We start from the raw sequence: 17,904 nt of genomic DNA, 5'->3' as shown, positions 1-17,904 counted from the left end.
ACAAAGCCAAAGATCAATAAGTTGTGAATGGTTTTCATGTTTCAATAATTTTCGCAGTTACATTATTACAGTAGGTCCGCTGTTGATAAAGTTTGCTTATATAACACAACAAAAAAAATCAATCCTATTATCAACTCAACTGACAAACACGGCGATAATACCAGAGATAAACAACACCCGTGATGGAAGGAGGATATGTCGCCGTCGTTTTCTTCTGAACGAATATTGGACGCAGGCCGGTACTTGTTATTAGCACAACCATTGAGATCGAAGATTGCACAGCCAAGGATGCATGATCAATTGACCACGTTTGACCGGAGAGCATTAGAAGAGAAATCGTCTGTCTTCACTAGTAGTCGCCAACCTAGAACGACCTGGATTTCTAGCCTAGGTTCTGGGGCGCCAATGAAAACCCTCCTCTCCCGGCGGAGACAAACGCTAAGATGTGCAGAACAACTTGGGGTTTGAAGTTTGTTACGATCGATAAATGGTGCATGCTTTCATCAGCAGTAGAACAAAATCTATAAAACAACATCTTCGACCTATAGCCAGATTGGAAAGCAGGAGGAGAGGGAATCAATGCAGAATCAGCTTCCCTCAACCTCCCGTCATGCCTCCGAAACGGCAAATGTGCAGAGCTACGCTCTCCAGCAAACACGGTGCACCGTTATGATGTACCCTCATTTTGCTTACCACCTTCGCATTCACGGTTTCGTGGGCATCGCGTACGCTTATCATACCCGATAACCGGGTGCGTTCTCATTCAGTGCGCTATCGCGAGATAACATTTTGCTCAAATACTGGTGCACGCATCGCAAAAAATTGCCCTCAATTTGTGCGATACATCGAAACTGTAGACAAGATTGAACACTGTTGATTATGTACTGTATGTTGAGGGCCTGCAAAACTTCCAGAACACGCGTTCTGTGCATAATGCGAGAACTTCATGCAAATTTCTACATTTCCCCCTTTTTTTAGCGATGAACGATAGCGAGACTACTTGACTGCGTCAATGAAGCGAATTGTATAAACATTGATAATGACTGCCAATCTACAGATAAAGCACAATTTTATCGTTACCACTTGGGTATGAGTCACATTCACAACTTGTTTGTTTGTGATTGTGTGAAGTGTTCGTTGGTGAGAATGAATCAAACATTTGTAGAAAGAACATGCAGCTATATTCCCATGGGGCCATATCGATCTAATGATACCTCAAACAGGCGATCGTTTAACACTTCCGATCGATTCGGTTTGTAAACGACAAAGCTGGTATCGCATTGTGAATAGCTACTGTAATCAAACCATTTGTGTATTAATTAACATTAGATCTAGAAAGACTCTTGAAATGGGAAGTATACATTCTACCATACTTCAATATTTGGATCATCCCCATTGGGAAGTCCATCAAACGAATACTTCAAACACTGCTTCAAAATACAATCAACATCACCCTCTTATCGAGCCATTGGCAATAACGAACAAATATTAATGTAATCAACGGGCGAAATTTCGCATAATGCACATTAAAAATATCTTTTTGTCGCTCTGTGTGGAAGTAAAACCATCGAAGAATCTTTCGCCTGGTATGGAAACCTTCGACGATTGGGAATTCAAAACATTACCATTGAAGAGTTTCTAATGGAGCACATGAAAGACCAATTCCCCGAAGCACTTCTGTAGTTACTGATGCGAAGGAAAAAGCTCTGCCGAATCCACAGAAGCCATTCTAATGATCTCGATAGCATGAGATTCTGCTTTCTAATATGTTATCAAATGTTATCATGATGATTCAGCGGCTCAACAAGTTAATTACTTGTGTGAGACAAATGCTGTTGCCCGTCTTTGGTCAAGATAATTTGAACGTTACGAAAATAATTTCTTTACAACGATCGACAAGTAATCAAGAGAGTATATTTTCAGGTTCTTCGTTTAGGTTTATAAAAATATGCATTTAGTATGAGCAGATACGGCATGGATTAATTAATTTTTTTGTAAATAATATGGAGACCCCAGTAAGGAAATCTTACATATACACACATTTGGGGGCCAAATACATTTGGGGTTGCGTCATTAGCATGCCTTTTTTACCATAAAGAAAAGCGAATCGATTTAAAAAAAATATTTCGTGTTTGCCTTTCTTCCCAATCACATTTTCGACAACAGCACTTCAATTCATCACTTGATCACAAGAGCATCCACCATGCCGGGATTGATGTCCAACAAGGCCTGTCTTCGATCACCTCACGAAATCTAAACTCCATTTTGCATATTTTCGCCCACAGCGCTCGTGAAACACGTCGTGAAGCTGCCAGACCCAGAAGCGTATCGCTTATAACAAAGGATCTAAGGCAGAAGAGGAAGGTACAAGTGTGATCAAGGCGGGTAGATTTGAAACAGCAGCAGAATGCAAACAATAAAGTGCGTGGTCGTCGGTGACGGTGCGGTCGGTAAGACGTGCCTGCTCATATCCTACACGACCAACAAATTTCCATCCGAGTACGTACCGACGGTGTTTGACAATTACGCCGTGACGGTCATGATCGGTGGCGAACCCTACACGCTCGGTTTGTTTGATACAGCTGGTAAGTGATGCCAGTTGCTTGGTGGATTGAGTGTCCAGATAAAAATGTGTGGTTCATCAAAACCTGATCAACCTCTGATGTTTTTTTTTTCTTTCATTCCCCTATATTTACAGGCCAGGAAGATTACGATCGACTACGACCATTGTCGTATCCTCAAACAGACGTATTTTTAGTGTGTTTCTCCGTCGTTAGTCCCAGCTCTTTTGAGAACGTTAAAGAAAAGGTACGCTAATGGGCATTAAATTATATTTTCACTCTATTAATACTCGATTCGTTATTAATGTCTTACAGTGGGTTCCCGAAATAACGCACCATTGTCAGAAAACGCCGTTCCTGTTGGTGGGCACGCAAATTGATTTGCGCGACGAAAACAGTACGCTGGAGAAATTGGCTAAAAACAAACAAAAACCCATCACCCTCGAGCAGGGTGAGAAACTGGCCAAGGAACTGAAGGCGGTGAAATATGTCGAGTGTTCTGCGTTGACCCAGGTATGTTGGTACCTTTTCTTCTGCGGTACACGAGGATGTATTTGCAATAAATTGTGCTAATCATTTTGTTTTTCCCGTAATATTTCGTTCACAGAGAGGGCTGAAGAACGTTTTCGACGAGGCAATCCTCGCAGCGCTGGAACCTCCAGAGCCAACGAAAAAGAGGAAGTGCCGATTTTTGTAAAAATCACACCCATACAAACACCCTACCTACTATCCGTTTTCGTGAAAACATTCTTTAGCACATGACGGGATTTTCGGATGATTGTGTCGTTCGCGCACACACACAGACACAAACCGCATCGATCGCCATGAGATCAGGATCAAAATCATTAGATTTTCTACGTATACTTTCGTTCTTCTTCATACCACTTCGGTTTTACACACACTTGAGCCCGTTGCCTTTCGTAAGGTTTGCAGTCAGGAGATGTTTTGAAGACGGGGCCAGAGTACGGCAGGGAAGGCGCACCCACAAGCAGTGCGCTAACCCGTAGCAATGGTTTTCTTTGTTTCACGTTCCCGCATTAAACCTAAGGTTGTTTGTTACGAGCATGATAAATGGGTCGATGAGAACCATTAAGGATGGTAAAGTTCCCGATAAATCCCACAACAGCGTTGTTACTTGCGCGCCTCCTAATTGTAGAACAGCAAACATTTGTACGCGAAACACATATGTGCAACATAAAGAACATACAACCTCAAAATTGCAGATATGAAGAAGATGATACAGAGACAAAGGCATATTGTTTGTAGCCCTTTAAGATGGCAGTGCAACAGCAAATCCTCCCTAATTACATGGTTTGCACTCCAGCTAGTAAACAAACTAATAATACATTTTGCTAATTAAGTGAGTGAATGTAGAAGTTAGAAAAAAAATCGTTAAGGAGCAAATCCTTAGGCACGATGATTGAGCTGGGTTCCTTTCGTTTCCGTTCAACCCGACAAACAAAAACGCGAAACTAAAGCACACGAGGGTTTACTGTGGGTACGTGTCACGCGGGCAAGCTTTAGCCTAAGTTTGAGAGATTGATAAAAAAGGCCAACATATTACCTATACGATAGGAGGAGGGAAAGACAAAGAGGAGACAGCAAAACAAATATATATATACATAAAGAAAGCGAATTATAAAGCGCATAAATATTAAGTTACATACATGAACACAAATACTGACGGTGCAAAGAAACATGTCAAAACTAACAAACCGCTCTTAATAGCAAGAACAAACAACAATGTCAGTGCATCAGGAAGAACCACCACCTCCCATACTACCCGTTCCGCGCACGGGTAGTTGTGTTTCGGTCATTTTTGTTGGGACTAGACCGTACACTCACTTGAAGTTTTGTTTTTTTTTGTGGCTGGGAAGTTTCAACCGTGTATATCGCACAGGGGCGCAAATTCTCCAGGAGAGTGCGCAATATTACTATAAAACAGCATGGGCAGAAGGGGATGAAAACGGATTTCCTAAACCTTATACAGCTTTTTTACACTACAGAATCGTGACGGTAGTTATTGGTATACAAGAGGCAGCACTGATTTAAAGAGACAAGTCTAAAGGCTAGAGAGAGAGAGACACACACAGCCAGGTGGTGTCCTTTTGTAGCGTTAGCTGTGTACATACAAGGGAGAGTTGATAACAACACGAAGGCGTGTTAATTGTGGCGGAAAATCCAGCAAGAGACAGAGCTCCTTTTCCCTCCCCATATTTAACCGGTTTGATGTTGCACTGCTGCGTAACCGCATATATATGCGCCTCAGGATGTATTTTGCCTCGTCTGTTTCACTAGAACCCAGTTTTGTATTAAGGATATTCAGCATCCTAGCTACTAAAAGGAACGAATCCAGCTTCGCCAATGATGCGCGATCGTTTGCTTGGAGTTTTGGATGCATCATCGTGCGAGAAGAAAATGGTAATTGATTTTAATTGAAGTTTTGTGAATTGATAGACGATTTTGAACTAAAACAATTGATTTGTTTTTTTGCCGTTTATACTTTAACGTCGTGTCAACATTTTAATGCCTTAAAAGACGATAAATTCAATACTACTACGGTACCGATATTACTATTCGCTAACATTTTGAATACACCATCTTCTTTTCTGGGTCATTTAGTCATTATGCCACTTTTGCCCCAATGTCGCTCGTACTGAGGCAATTTGTATGAAAGTTTTGTTCGTTGCATGTTCATTTTGTCGGGGGTCGGATGAATGTTAATTTAGGCAAAGAAAGTAAAACGTTTACGGTAGGCGAATTTCATGAAAAAGTTGCCCAACTTAGGCAAACAAATAACAAATTTATTATTTTGCTCTTGAAGAACGAGACAAAAGTTTTGTTCGAAGAGGAAACACGTTTCTTTTTTACGATGGGACCGAACAGTCTCTAGGATAGAACGTTTGTATTATCCCGAGGAAATAAAATTGTAATAAAATATTGTATTGTACACAAACCCACAAGACAAATGCGCGATAAGGAGGCAAGCGTTAGCGTAAACGGAATATTCTTGTCTGTGCACTGTACCACAATCGCCGGTCTTTGCAATTCCAGATTTAACAACAAACTGCTGACCTGCTGCTTTGTTAATGTCGTACGAAAGTCAATCACGACTCTGTTAGGATATGTTAGGCAGATTCGGTGTGTTCTCCACGATGGCTTTGTGCGTGTCTGCCGGAGTGGAATATCTTGAGCAAAAGGGAATTTCGACTTTCGTTCCTTTATAGTGTAGTATTTGGTATTAACTGTTGCATTACATACCATTTGACTGCAAACATGATTTCACGTGCGTCTACCATTCACATGCTGCTGGTACTGTATCAGGGCTTACCTTTCTATCCAATTCTTTCTATTATTTAAACAAAAAAAAACTTATGTTGATAACACAGCATGTTTCGAGCAAGGAGGAATAATTATATTTAACGGAAAATAAATATTAAAATAAAACAAAAAAACACATTTTTATACAGCTAAGAGCAACGTTTGGTTTGTGCGTTATTTTATTCCGTATTGTGTCCTAAAATGAGTAGTACGGTGCAAGACTCCCGGGCTTCCGAAAGATGGAGTATTGCGAAGCTTTTCTACGCTTTATTTTAAACAATTCACAAATCATACACCGCGTTGATCAATTACATAATTTATTGATGGAAAACAAATGCTCTGGGTCTATACATATATCAAACATAGTGAAGCGACTTTGATGCTATTCTTCCGCACGGCAATAGAACTACGACGTTAAGGTGGGAGCTGTGTCCAACGATGGCGCTTGTTTTGCTGCTCCCGCTTCCAGCATTTTAAGCTCTTCCGCTTGCCGTGCTGGTTTTATAACGGTGAAATACCGGTAGACACGTACTCCGAGCATGTAAGTGCCGTACAACGTCAGTCCCATACAGGTGTACACCACTCCGCGATGCAAACGATCGAACAGAACATTCCTTGACTGTCGCTTCATGTTGGCCAGAGTAATCTACAGCGATAAAGGACGTTTCAATTGTGTTTAGCCGGAAAGTTTTTGGGAGAATTGCACCAAATTTTACCTGCAAATGCCTATGTTTTGATAGGCGTTTGTTTTGCAGTGACAAAAGCAAATTGACATATTGTCGAATGTTGTTTTCGAACTAGCATCAAGATGTACACAAATAAGATGTCTTCTCGAGAGTGGTACGAAAATGAAGGGAAGGTTGGGGCTATCAACCCTTATTTGGCTGTGATTTCCTTACAAATCTTTGATATGCTGTGTGATCCACAATGCTGGGATTTTTTTTCACAAATTGGTTATTTCAAAAGTCCTCAAACAGAAAACCAAAAGTGGGCAAGCGTTCGAAAAACGTACCACACACCTTCACTCTATACACGTTAGCCGTAAACGTAGCGGACAGCCAACTGCCAACCTTATTGTTCACTATTGTTTCCACGAGCTGTCAAAACGGTGTCGTGCTACGAGACCTGCTGCTCAACAAAATATCAAATAGTGAGAAAGATCGCGAAACAAGCCTTTTTCCCGTGTGGGTGCGTGCGTGCGTCCGTCCGTCCGAAAAAGTTTTCGGGATTCTGGCTGGCCATCTCCACAGCCCCCGCCAAAGGAAGAGCGTTTGGAAATCGGTTGTTAGTGTGTCGCGAAATAGTCGAGCTCATTGTTCGCTTTCTAGTGTGTGACTCGTGCGGTTGCGAGTGTAGTGAGGTGTGCGTGCGTGCGTGGTGTGTGAGCAGGCTCCCGTGTGTGTGTGTGTGTGTGTGTGTGTGTGTGTGTGTGTGTGTGCGGCGGGGGTGTGAAGAAAGGGGTTCGCGTGGGGTGCGAGGGAGTGCGGAAGGTCGGAGTGCAGTGTGTGGCCAATAGTTTCTGTGGGGTTTGGTGGTGTTGTAATCGCAAGTTCTATGTGCTGGTGCGTGATATCGTCGGTTTTGCATAGTTTTCTGCGCTAAACCCGCGTTGTAAATAAGTGTATCTCCATCCACCCAGCATCGATGGCGGCATTATCTTCGCGAAGGTATGACCCACTGCTTTTATCATACATTAAGGTACTAACCGACCCACCGGAGGGGGTTGTCTCCGTGATGGAGATTTTGTTGCAGTGGCATCCAATTGCAAGAGTGGACGAAATGGCAGCTCCAACAACAACAACAAACGCGATTTAAAAAAAAAAGCTATGCTGCTTATCATTGAGTTCGACGGGTCATAATGAGCGTATTCTTGATAATGTGAACCCTCTCGAACCCTCCTCGGGTGGGTGCAAATGCGCGCATGTGTTTGTGTGCATCTCGCTGTGCGAAACATTTTCCTTTCGGATAGATTTGCTGTAGCAAAACGGTTTTGCAAAGGCTACTATGGTGCTACTACGCTATGTCGTTCACCTTCGCCGCCTGGTTGCGCCCTGGTGCATTTTTTTTCTTCTCTTCTGTTCACACCTTGTCACACCACTTTATTTCCACCCCCGGTGCAGCAGCCCGAGGAAGGACGAATTGTTCTTGCTACACCCAGAAATAAACAGCTGAGAAGGGAGAGTTAGAGTGAGACGGGCAGTGACGGGCAAAGCAGGAGCGAGATATGGATGAACCCAGAAGGGAAGAGAAAGTATGTGAGCCTGACTAGAGTATGCGTTTTTGGGGTTGGGATTTCCCCCCTCAGCCCCATTCACCCCATCCCCTTCGGATGTTTACAACGGTTTCATGTTGTAATGTTGTAATGGTCCGAATTCTGTGCTTGAAAATGCCATTCTTGCACAGGACGGAACAGAAATTCCGTATATTCCATTTACAATTCTTCGTATATTACACAAATTGCTACTCGCGGGTGTAACACTACACCCGTGTGGTGTGATTTCGGATCCGCGAGTGCAAGTTGCTGTGGACAAAGGAAAAGTTCGTCCTTGAGCTACCCGAACTACGAAGCTGTTTTTTTTTTTGGGGGGGCGCTTGGTCCTAATGCTACCAAGGAATGTGGTGGAGGAGAGGAAGAAATTAACGCACATCCTCAATTGCTTCTCACCGTGGGCACAAACTCTGCTGCACACGCTTGTTGCTTACAAAGTAACTGACTTGCTGTTTGTGTACGGTTCCATTAAAAGAACGAAACCCCCCCTCCCCACCACCATACAACCCATTGTCCCCAGGGGTTGGAAATTGGTTAGCAAAATTAGATGGGAGCGACAGTGGGATAACTGTTCACAGGGGTCAATTGAATGAAAACGGGTCAGAAAGTGCATTAAATGGTGAGTTTCACGTTACTAGCCAGCTGTTTCTAGCGTCCCAAAGCAGGCAAGTTCACCACTTCACGCTTCCCCCCTCCCAGCTCCTTCCCCCTCTTCCTCTGCGCCAACAACACTCTAGGGGGTGGGAAAGGGGGTGTGGCAAATACCGCCTGTTGTCCACGGTTCCGTTGTGCATGTGTGGGTGTGCGTCTGCTTTTGGATGGTTTTAACCCTTGGATGAGCAAACCACGCAAATGCGCATGGATCCATCAACGGTGATGTAACGTGAACTTCATGGATATGTAACTTTTTCGATTTCAATATTGCATGCTGTAATGATGCAATGAACATTTGCGCAAAAGCGGAGCGTTGAATTAAAGTTTTTCCTCTAATTTTTGTTTTGTTGAAAAATCAACTTTGCTTAGAATCCCTGTTAACTTTACCAACATAATTACACTATTGTATTGTTGCATTTCCGTTTTTGGGGATAGTTGTGTTACGCGATGGGTTTATTCCATGCTCGCTGGAATCGCTTTATTCCCCTGTAAAATGACCCCTTTAAATGCCATCGTTGAGCTCATCGCCCGTGAGAGAAAATGTCGTGCTTCCCCGGCCGCTGTAGTGTTGTGCAGTGGTGGTATGCAGACGCTCTCTCACACAATGGTACAATTTATGATGGTAATGTGTATAATTTTCCCATATATTGTTTTCCGATCCACGCGAACCTTCGTCACAAGATATCAAAGTAACCCAGCGAGCGAACCCGGCCAGTCCAAACATTCCATCTTTCCCCTTCAACGGAGTTGACGACGGCCACCTAGCAACGGATACAACATAGTAGTGGTGATGATACGAAAAGCGAATATTTGGATGGCCGGAGCAGCAGCAGCGAGATGAATAATTAAATGGTTCAACCTACTGTGACATTGTTGCCATAGCGCACGGGCCAGACAGCAGGCAGCAGGTTCGGAAGCTGCAAAAGAAAACTCCATAACCCCCCGGGCCTGTTCCGTGTGCTGTCATTGTACGGTTATTGCCCGGCCACGAGCTTTCCGGGAGACACACCGTCGGATGGGGTGGAATAAAATTTAATGACTTAATCGCGCTTAATGTGCGTAATGCTCATAAATAGCGTGATCTTTTAATAGGAGAAGATTTTTTCTTCGGTTCGTTGGTTAAAGCTTTGTTGTACGGTAAAGCACATGGCCCCGCGGTATGTAGTTGAACGGCGGACGTTAATTAAACCGCAGGGCTATTGGGATGGTATACCGCCTTAATTGCATTAGTGTAAATAGTTTTATTTTTATATTAACGATTATTTCGATTTATTTATTATTTCGATTTTATATTAACGATTAATCGATTATTTTTACAATCGAATATTTATTACTTAGACTGAAAAACAACTGTTGTTGGAATCTCGCTAACAGGAAGAAGCTCAAGAAGTTTGAAGTTTGACACTATGCGTCGAAGTCATGATTGTCGTACAATGTCCAGGAAGAAATTCTTTATAAAACCAAACTTTATCGACTACCAGCGGCACTACGCAGGTGAATATGGGAACCACGGTGCAAGAGCTGAACGGGCCCTCTACCCTGACGCACATTCATTCGCACGGCGACAGTACGTCTGTAAGCTCACACTACTGTTACGTTCGCGCATTGACCAGAGGGATGACAGTCGTCGTGCCGGTGGGTGGTGTCGGACACATCGGTCACGGTCTCTCACACTTATACCACGGTCGAAGGAAGACAGAATCGGGCGGGCATTCAATTATGTCATCAACAAGGGTACCCGGTTCAGAGTGTAGCGCAAGCACAGCAACGCAACACTAACACATACGCCCTCTTGGATGTGTTTATGACCGGGTAAAAGAAAGGGCTCGATCATGTTGCCGTGGACACGCAGTCGTTGAACGGCAGATAGGACATGCACTTGCAATAATTGCCCCCGTTGAAGCTCATAAAAATCCCCCCGGTGCGGACACGGAGTTAACACCGTCGTCATCGGTTAAAATGAGTCATTATGCCGTTTCACTTTCGTACGTGGACGACCTGAAGGTTCTTGACTTCGTTTGTCGAAAGATCGGACGGAATAATGCCCGGAACCGGCTAGAAACAGGTTGCTAGGTCAAGCAAATCGACAGCTGATGAAAGGAACGCATTATCGGTGAACTTAAAATAAGTGTAGCGTGAACGCGCCTGCACATGCAACAAGCCTGTGTGAAGATGCAAATGAATCATCGGATTAGATAAAACCCCGGTGTGCATCTGACGATTGAACTCTGGCACGGAATTCGTTCGAGGAAAGAAGAAGGAACAAGTTTTATCGTTTCGTTTACGCGAGAGGGTCACATTGTTTGGCTGACGATCAAAAGTGGCATCCTGGTGCATGTGTTGCAGATGGATTGATCCGATGCAAGCGCAAGCTCTCGTTATACGGGTAATTATCGATGCGACGAGCGGTGGGAATCGGTTCAAATTGTTGGCACGTGGCCGATTCACCTGATGTGATGATGACAGATGTCTTTTCTATTGCATGATTGCCGATTGGGTAAATCGGCATCCGAAAAATAGCGTCTTTCTGCAGTGGCGGAATAGAAATAGAGTGTAAAAAGTTGTAATCTTCGCGTTTTACATTTGAACGGTACACCTGATTCTAACACGATTGTTGTGTATAATTCATTCATTTATCAATCAGTGAAATTACCATTTTTCCCCCAATTTATTTTGACTTATGTTTGACTTTGCCTGCATTCTCCAATTCCAGATGGTTTCATCGATCCGTGTCCGGTGTGGAGGCAGAAACAATGCTTTTGGAGCGTGGTTTCGATGGTTCGTTTCTCGCCAGACATTCCTCCTCCAGCCCGGGCGCATTCACGCTGTCCGTTCGGCGGGGTCAAGAGGTGACCCACATTAAGATCCAGAACAATGGTGATTTTTTCGATCTCTACGGTGGTAAGTAACATGTTGTCAGTTGTGCCCCGGTTGGGTGCTGCAGCATCCGCATTCGCTAATTAATTGTTTATTTGTTGATTTGTAGGTGAAAAATTTGCTACCCTATCCGAGCTTGTGCAGTATTACATGGAATATGGTGGTCAGTTGAAGGAAAAAAATGGACAAATCATCGAACTGAAGCAACCATTGATCTGTGCCGAACCTACTACCGAACGGTAAGATTTTTTTTTCGCACGCTTGGGGAAAAAGGCGTTTAGGCTGGAGACAGACAACCGTCTAGGCGTTGTCCCCAATTCACGAAGTCATACAAAAATTATAAAGTATTGGCTCCTGCTGTGATCCCGCCCACAGTTTACGAACTGATAGAGAAATCGGAAATTATTCGTGCGCTACACATATGTATTGTTTAAGTTTATATTAGAATGATGCGTAGAAATCATTAGGCTTAGCGTAAGGTTAGCGAAACCAATCAGGACGGTTCCCTTAATATAAGTTGTTTAATAAGATCTGGGTAATATTGATAATAAAGTTACAAACAGACCATGGTCATATCAGTCGTAGGTTATAGCTTTATAAAGTATAGTTAGGTTGGTTATTGGTCTATGGAAACAATTGTACTAGAAAGAGGTAAAGATTATTCGTTACTGCTTATGAGAATAAGATACTCTATTGATAGCGATAGTGGGCCTAACGACTTACTAGGACAACCCTATCATTTTTAGCTTACAAATCTTAATTTTAGCACTTGGCCGAATAGTCAAACTGCTTATTTCGGGTTATGAGGTAGGATGAAATTTGTTACCGAACCGAATCGTGTCCAAAAAAACGGCATCACTATTACACAGTCCACCAGACCGTCCTTATGAAACACTTAAAGAGTAATGTCGGTGTGCACGAGTTCCGTATGACATGCCAACACTAATGAATTTGGTCCAAACAAACGCAAATCCCTTACAGGCCTTAAAACCTAAACGGGACGCTATCGATTCCTATCGCCCCATTCCTCAGAATTCTTAATGTCCCATTTGACTCACGAGTAGAAAAGGCTAGGCTAGGACAGATAGTTGAGATAGTAACAGATTAGATTTAGCATTACGGTATCAAGACAAAGGGCATAATAATAGATTAGATTTGGCATTACGGTATCAAGATAAATAGACTTTGAAAGTCTTACGATTCTTAACGGTTCCGATACCGTCCAGTCATGTCTAGCATGTGCAGTAGTTTCCTTAAACGGCTTAAACGAAAGCAAAAAATATAACAATTCAAGAATAATTTTGTCAAGTCTGGTAATGGCAAAATTTATTATCTTCTTTACTAACACATTCAATTAATACTTCATTATACGCAGATAAGTTTGATTTGCACATAAAAACGCATTGCAATTATAGAATGACCAATAAATCAATAAAAGTAACGAGTTAAATAGTGGCTAGTAAACCATAAATGGCAGACATGACCTAGTAGCTCGTTACACCAAGTAGAAGAAGAAAACGAAGGAGTTAAATATCAAGAACATATTCAGCTAGAAGAAACCATCCGCAATATACAACCTGGTATCAATTTCCTACTTGATATTGATTCGATTGATTAGTAGATATTGTCTTAAAATTTAAGCTTTATCCTTAACCCTTGATGAATGCCAGGGTCAATTTCAACAATCGTCGAACAGCCAGAAAGACGGATTTGTTAATAGTAATTTCATAGATTAAGATTTAAAAATGTCTAAAACAAACTTTAAATTGTATTATATTTTCTATATTCATATAAATGTTCTGGTGATGGTCTTAACATTAGAGAAGATATGTATTCTAACATAGAAGTATAACAAAACGATAGAATCTGTAAAGTACTTCGATTGTTGTCGATCATATGTGATTAGAGCTACACAACAAAACGGACAAAAAGCCTATAATACCGGTTTCGAATCCTTTCGAGGTGTTGATGCGTAAACCCAACACAGTGGCTTAGTAATGAGAAAACCAGGAAGTTGGATTCCTCTACCGTATCACAAAAGTGCTTCACAGATTGAAGAGTAATATAACAAATTTTAAAGTTTTTGAACTACTTAAGAATAATGCTTAGTAATAATAATTTCAGATTGAAAATTTTGATTTCTAAGGAATACATTTGAGCTTATTATGAAGAATTTAACCTAAAGTTAAACGTTGATACCCTTTAACAATACGGATTGGGGTCAAAAAAATATCGTGTCGCATCGTATGTAAATGCGAAAGACAACAAATGGACACCACTGGGTAGTATATTGCGGAGGAAAAAATATATGATATTTGTTTGTGTTTTAGAAGGCCAGTATAATTTGTGTCAAATCAAGGAAATGGCCATCCATTGCCACCGCCAAGGTTGGATTACTCACGCGTATGCCAGGTTGGCATGATGATGGTACCAGTTTGTCTATTATTGCTACTAGACCGCCTGTCGCCAAACAAAATGTTGGTAAGATGTGCTTTAAAGCATCGACATTGAACTTTTCGTGATGCTGAAAATATTGCAGCTGAATCGGTTTTGACCGGTTTGGTCGGATGGTTATGATTTACATAAATTTGGTTTGCAACCCTGACCGAACCAGTTTATGCTTGGGATGAATTTTATTTTTGGTAAGAGTTGAACTCGAGACACAAAAGGGGTATTCGAATGATTCAACGGTTGTGCAATAATTATGTTGTTCATTTCAGCTATCGATTTTGCAAGTTTTATATTAAAATTTTTGGTGATCTATTTTCTTAAACTCGGCCATTGCGTTTAAAGTGCAGATATTGTTATAGTTTTATCTAGCTATTTGTAATATAACGTGAAGTTTTAAACGGCCTACTACAAAACGTGATGTTTGTGTTTATAAATGTTAGAAATTATTCAATTACCACATGATAAGAGTTAAGCCTTTAATTCCCAATTCCACATTAGAGGAGATCTTTCTCGTGTCACTTCTTATAAAAAAGGTCCCCTTTCAATCATCGTATGAGGAGTGCCGTTGCATAGATTATGGACAGTCTGGTGATGGTGTTGAATGAAGTGTAGCCCTTATGTTTTCCATTCCATTGAAGCCTCTATTCCAATGACGTCATAGAATATTGGTCGACTGTGTGCATTCGGGCATACAAATTACCTCATTTTGATGAATCTTGTTTAACCTCCGCCGGGTCCGTCTCTTACATTAGCTGTACGTGCAGGTATACATACTCGATTTATGGAGATGCGCAAAACCCATGTACCATTGCACCGTTGTCACTTTATCACTTTCAACCACATGGAAACAGCATGAGCATTTCATAGAAGTAGAAGTAGAATGTTTTGTTTTTGTTCAAGAATTCAACGTTATTTTGCTGATCGTTGAATTTCAACCACATGTAGTCGTGCAATTTGCATACCTCGCCAACGCTGTTAATGCGATGATTGCTGGAAAACATAGCAGAGGATGTAAAAACGACTGCAAAGAACAATAAAATTGAACACTTTGCATGCATCCTGCGGATTCGCGTACCGCGCCTAGTGGACTTTACAATTACCAGCGCGCCAATGTACTCGCGCATCGAACGAAAGTGACATTTAACGGCAGTGTATATTATACACGCTTTGGCTTCCGTACCAGAATGGTCGAGCACGACAGACTGCATCCTACGTGCGACACAGCAAACGCTTCGCCAAACGGAAGCAGTACGAGATGTGCGCACAACGATCAATATTACGGAAGTGTGGACCTCCTCTCGGTGCGGTTTGCTGCAGTCGCACACTCATCGGTGATCATTATCGCAAAGTAGACACTTCCTTCCTTATGAAAGGGCGCCATGATGACGTGATTTACTTTCTGTTCTGTTGTAAGCGTACCTTTGGAAGAATCTTTAATGATGTATCGCACCCACTAAGCCGACGGTTTGCTGCAGTGAAAGGAGTAGCTTAAGGCAAGACTTGTACATTCTCTATGGAAAAAAGATGTTTCAAGGCTGCACAGAAGTTAGGTACAACTGATTAAACAGTGAAACGTTCCTGAAGATTGCGCGACAATAAACGAGGAAGCGTACAGTACAAGCCAACGAGAATGCTTGTTGGGAGAGGCGAATGATTGCATCTTGGTTGAAGCTTTCTAATTTTATAGAACCTTTTTTACAGCAAGAACTGAAAGCCGACATCTCAAATGGCAACGAGTAGACTCTCTTCTACTTACTTAAAATACTATTATTTTTATATAGCAAATGAGGTAATCTAATCTTATGCATCAGAATGAAAAAGCTTAGCCCTTTTTTTGCGCAAGACTAATGGAGCTTATCGCTGAGAAATGACAAGTTTGCGCCATAGTAACGAAGTTGATTTGCATAGGTTTATTGTTTGCAATTTAAATAAACACATAAATATCAACTGCATTGCTCTGTCAGTTGTTCAATGCTGATGTTAATTCCCTCACAGGGAAGCGACTCGAAAGTGATGCCAACGGAGGCTGCAATAAAATGCCAATGGGTTGTTTTCGCTCCAAAGAAAAACAATATTCAACATCTTGTCTAAGTAAGCTTAAATAATTAAAAATGTAGCGAGTAGGAGTAGGAGTAATTAAAAGAAGCAGTAGAACGCATGTCGGAACTGTTTAAGGCATTTTTAATGTTGCTAGGCGCTCAAAAATCGCTGCTCCCATGTTTTTGTGTAGTTTAACTCCATTATTGTACTTAGAATATAAAATATCTGCTGGCGTACGTGCGTTGCTCAGCGAACGCCAGTACGACCCGGGGTATATCGTTCCGCTCAAATCGTTCCCCTGGCTGCCAGCCCTGCGTGAGGTCAATTTACGTACAGAATTAAAACGTGCGGCATCGTGTCCTGCATACTAAAACTCATCATGCAGATCATGCCGCAAGTTCTGGCCGGAGCTCCGCATGTCCCTTGTGACCGCTCGTCCATCACAGGAAACGAACGTGATCGAACGTATACAGGAAATGCGCGAAAGTCTTCGCGCAAAACCGAAGCCTTGACTGCGGCGCTGGTAATGTTAGCGCACGATTTGCTGCACTACACCATCCTAAGTATCTTTGCACCGTTTGAGGTCTTATCATTGTCATCGAAGCGTGTTTACCGCTAGCTAACAAGTATCACAGATCACGTCTTTATGGGTTTAGTTGACCTTGTCGGGGCAGGAAACGAGAAAACGTCGTCCTGGGGAATTGGTCGTACGTGATCTTGTGCGTAGTTGCCTCTAGAACCAGGACGTACCAATTTGCGTGAGTGATGAAAGGGAAATCCCAAATTTTGTCTGACCATTGGAAGATGGCTAAGCTACAGTTTGATTAAGGGGACAAGCGGATAGGGTAGATAAATTAGTTCCATCAATGCTTCACTAGACGAATACTTCAGATTGTACGGAATGCCAGGTGAATTATTCCTTCCCTCAAGAACGGTGAGTTTTTGCGCAGTTCTTCAACGGGCATTAGTCATACAGTTGGACGGGCAGACGAATATGACACCACCCCGAAATGCGTTGGTTGGACGGTGGAAAGATCGCACCTTCGGGAACCGGCTTGGGGCGACCATGTTCTGTCAGCCATTGTTTGCTCGCTCCAGTTGTTTTGTTCTGCGCACCAAACGAACTCAAATCCGTCACCGTGGGCGAATGGCGTCTCTTTGTTTTTTTTTTTGACGCAGTCTTAATTTCTACCACAATTGAAGTTCAAAGTTTTGGTGGACTGGTTTGCCATTCTTCTGCACAGCAAATGGAACAACATAACTATTTTTAGCCTCATGCCGAACGTGGAATAGATGAAATGCGACGCATTCCAGGGTTCCGCTGCTTGCAACTCAATAATTGGTGGTTCCAAAGCTTCCGAACCTTTCGTTTGCACTCTTGGGTTGATAATTTCCGTTGGCCGTTTCTTTGTAGCCGGTTTGGTGTGTCGCTGAAACATGTGCCAATAAGTATGACACGAGTTTTCATGCGTCAACGTATTTGTTTATTGTTTTTCCAACACGTTCCGTCCGTCCGTCCGTGTTCCCGTCTACCGTATTGAGAGCTTCGAAAGAATTAGTTTGGCAAGCACTGCAAGCTCCGGGCCGTAAATCACTTGCCAATTGTGAAAACGGCAAGGAAATGACTTGCAACGATGGGAGCTGAATTGTGGTTTATACAAGCGCGGCCAAACACACTTTTAAGAGGTACCCTCTATAAATAGGTTGAATGCACATGGGGACTCCACTACA

General features: G+C 42.3%; 2 protein-coding genes across 2 annotated transcripts; one reads left to right on the top strand and one right to left on the bottom strand.

Moving 5' to 3' along the window:
• Positions 1 to 2,399: 2,399 nt before the first annotated feature.
• LOC128708123 (cdc42 homolog) lies at positions 2,400 to 3,258 on the top strand. Its single transcript, XM_053803082.1, has 4 exons — positions 2,400 to 2,585; positions 2,699 to 2,808; positions 2,877 to 3,074; positions 3,169 to 3,258. The coding sequence occupies exons 1-4, from the start codon at positions 2,408 to 2,410 to the stop codon at positions 3,256 to 3,258; spliced, it is 576 nt and encodes a 191-aa protein (XP_053659057.1). The 5' UTR covers positions 2,400 to 2,407.
• A 3,030-nt stretch (positions 3,259 to 6,288) lies between these two features.
• Positions 6,289 to 6,513, bottom strand: LOC128708389 (uncharacterized). The gene has a single exon (XM_053803366.1). The coding sequence runs from the start codon at positions 6,511 to 6,513 to the stop codon at positions 6,289 to 6,291; it is 225 nt and encodes a 74-aa protein (XP_053659341.1).
• Positions 6,514 to 17,904: the final 11,391 nt, after the last annotated feature.

The sequence above is a fragment of the Anopheles marshallii genome, chromosome 2, assembly GCF_943734725.1.
Source record: "Anopheles marshallii chromosome 2, idAnoMarsDA_429_01, whole genome shotgun sequence".
Lineage (NCBI taxonomy): Eukaryota > Metazoa > Arthropoda > Insecta > Diptera > Culicidae > Anopheles > Anopheles marshallii.
This window is presented reverse-complemented; position numbering and strand designations above follow the sequence as displayed.

Coding starts and splice junctions, on each gene's coding strand:
- LOC128708389 (XM_053803366.1), bottom strand. CDS start 6,513: ATGAAGCGACAGTCAAGGAATGTTCTGTTCGATCGTTTGCATCGCGGA.
- LOC128708123 (XM_053803082.1), top strand. CDS start 2,408: ATGCAAACAATAAAGTGCGTGGTCGTCGGTGACGGTGCGGTCGGTAAG. Junction 2,586..2,698: donor CGGTTTGTTTGATACAGCTG/GTAAGTGATGCC, acceptor CTATATTTACAG/GCCAGGAAGATTACGATCGA. Junction 3,075..3,168: donor AGTGTTCTGCGTTGACCCAG/GTATGTTGGTAC, acceptor TTTCGTTCACAG/AGAGGGCTGAAGAACGTTTT.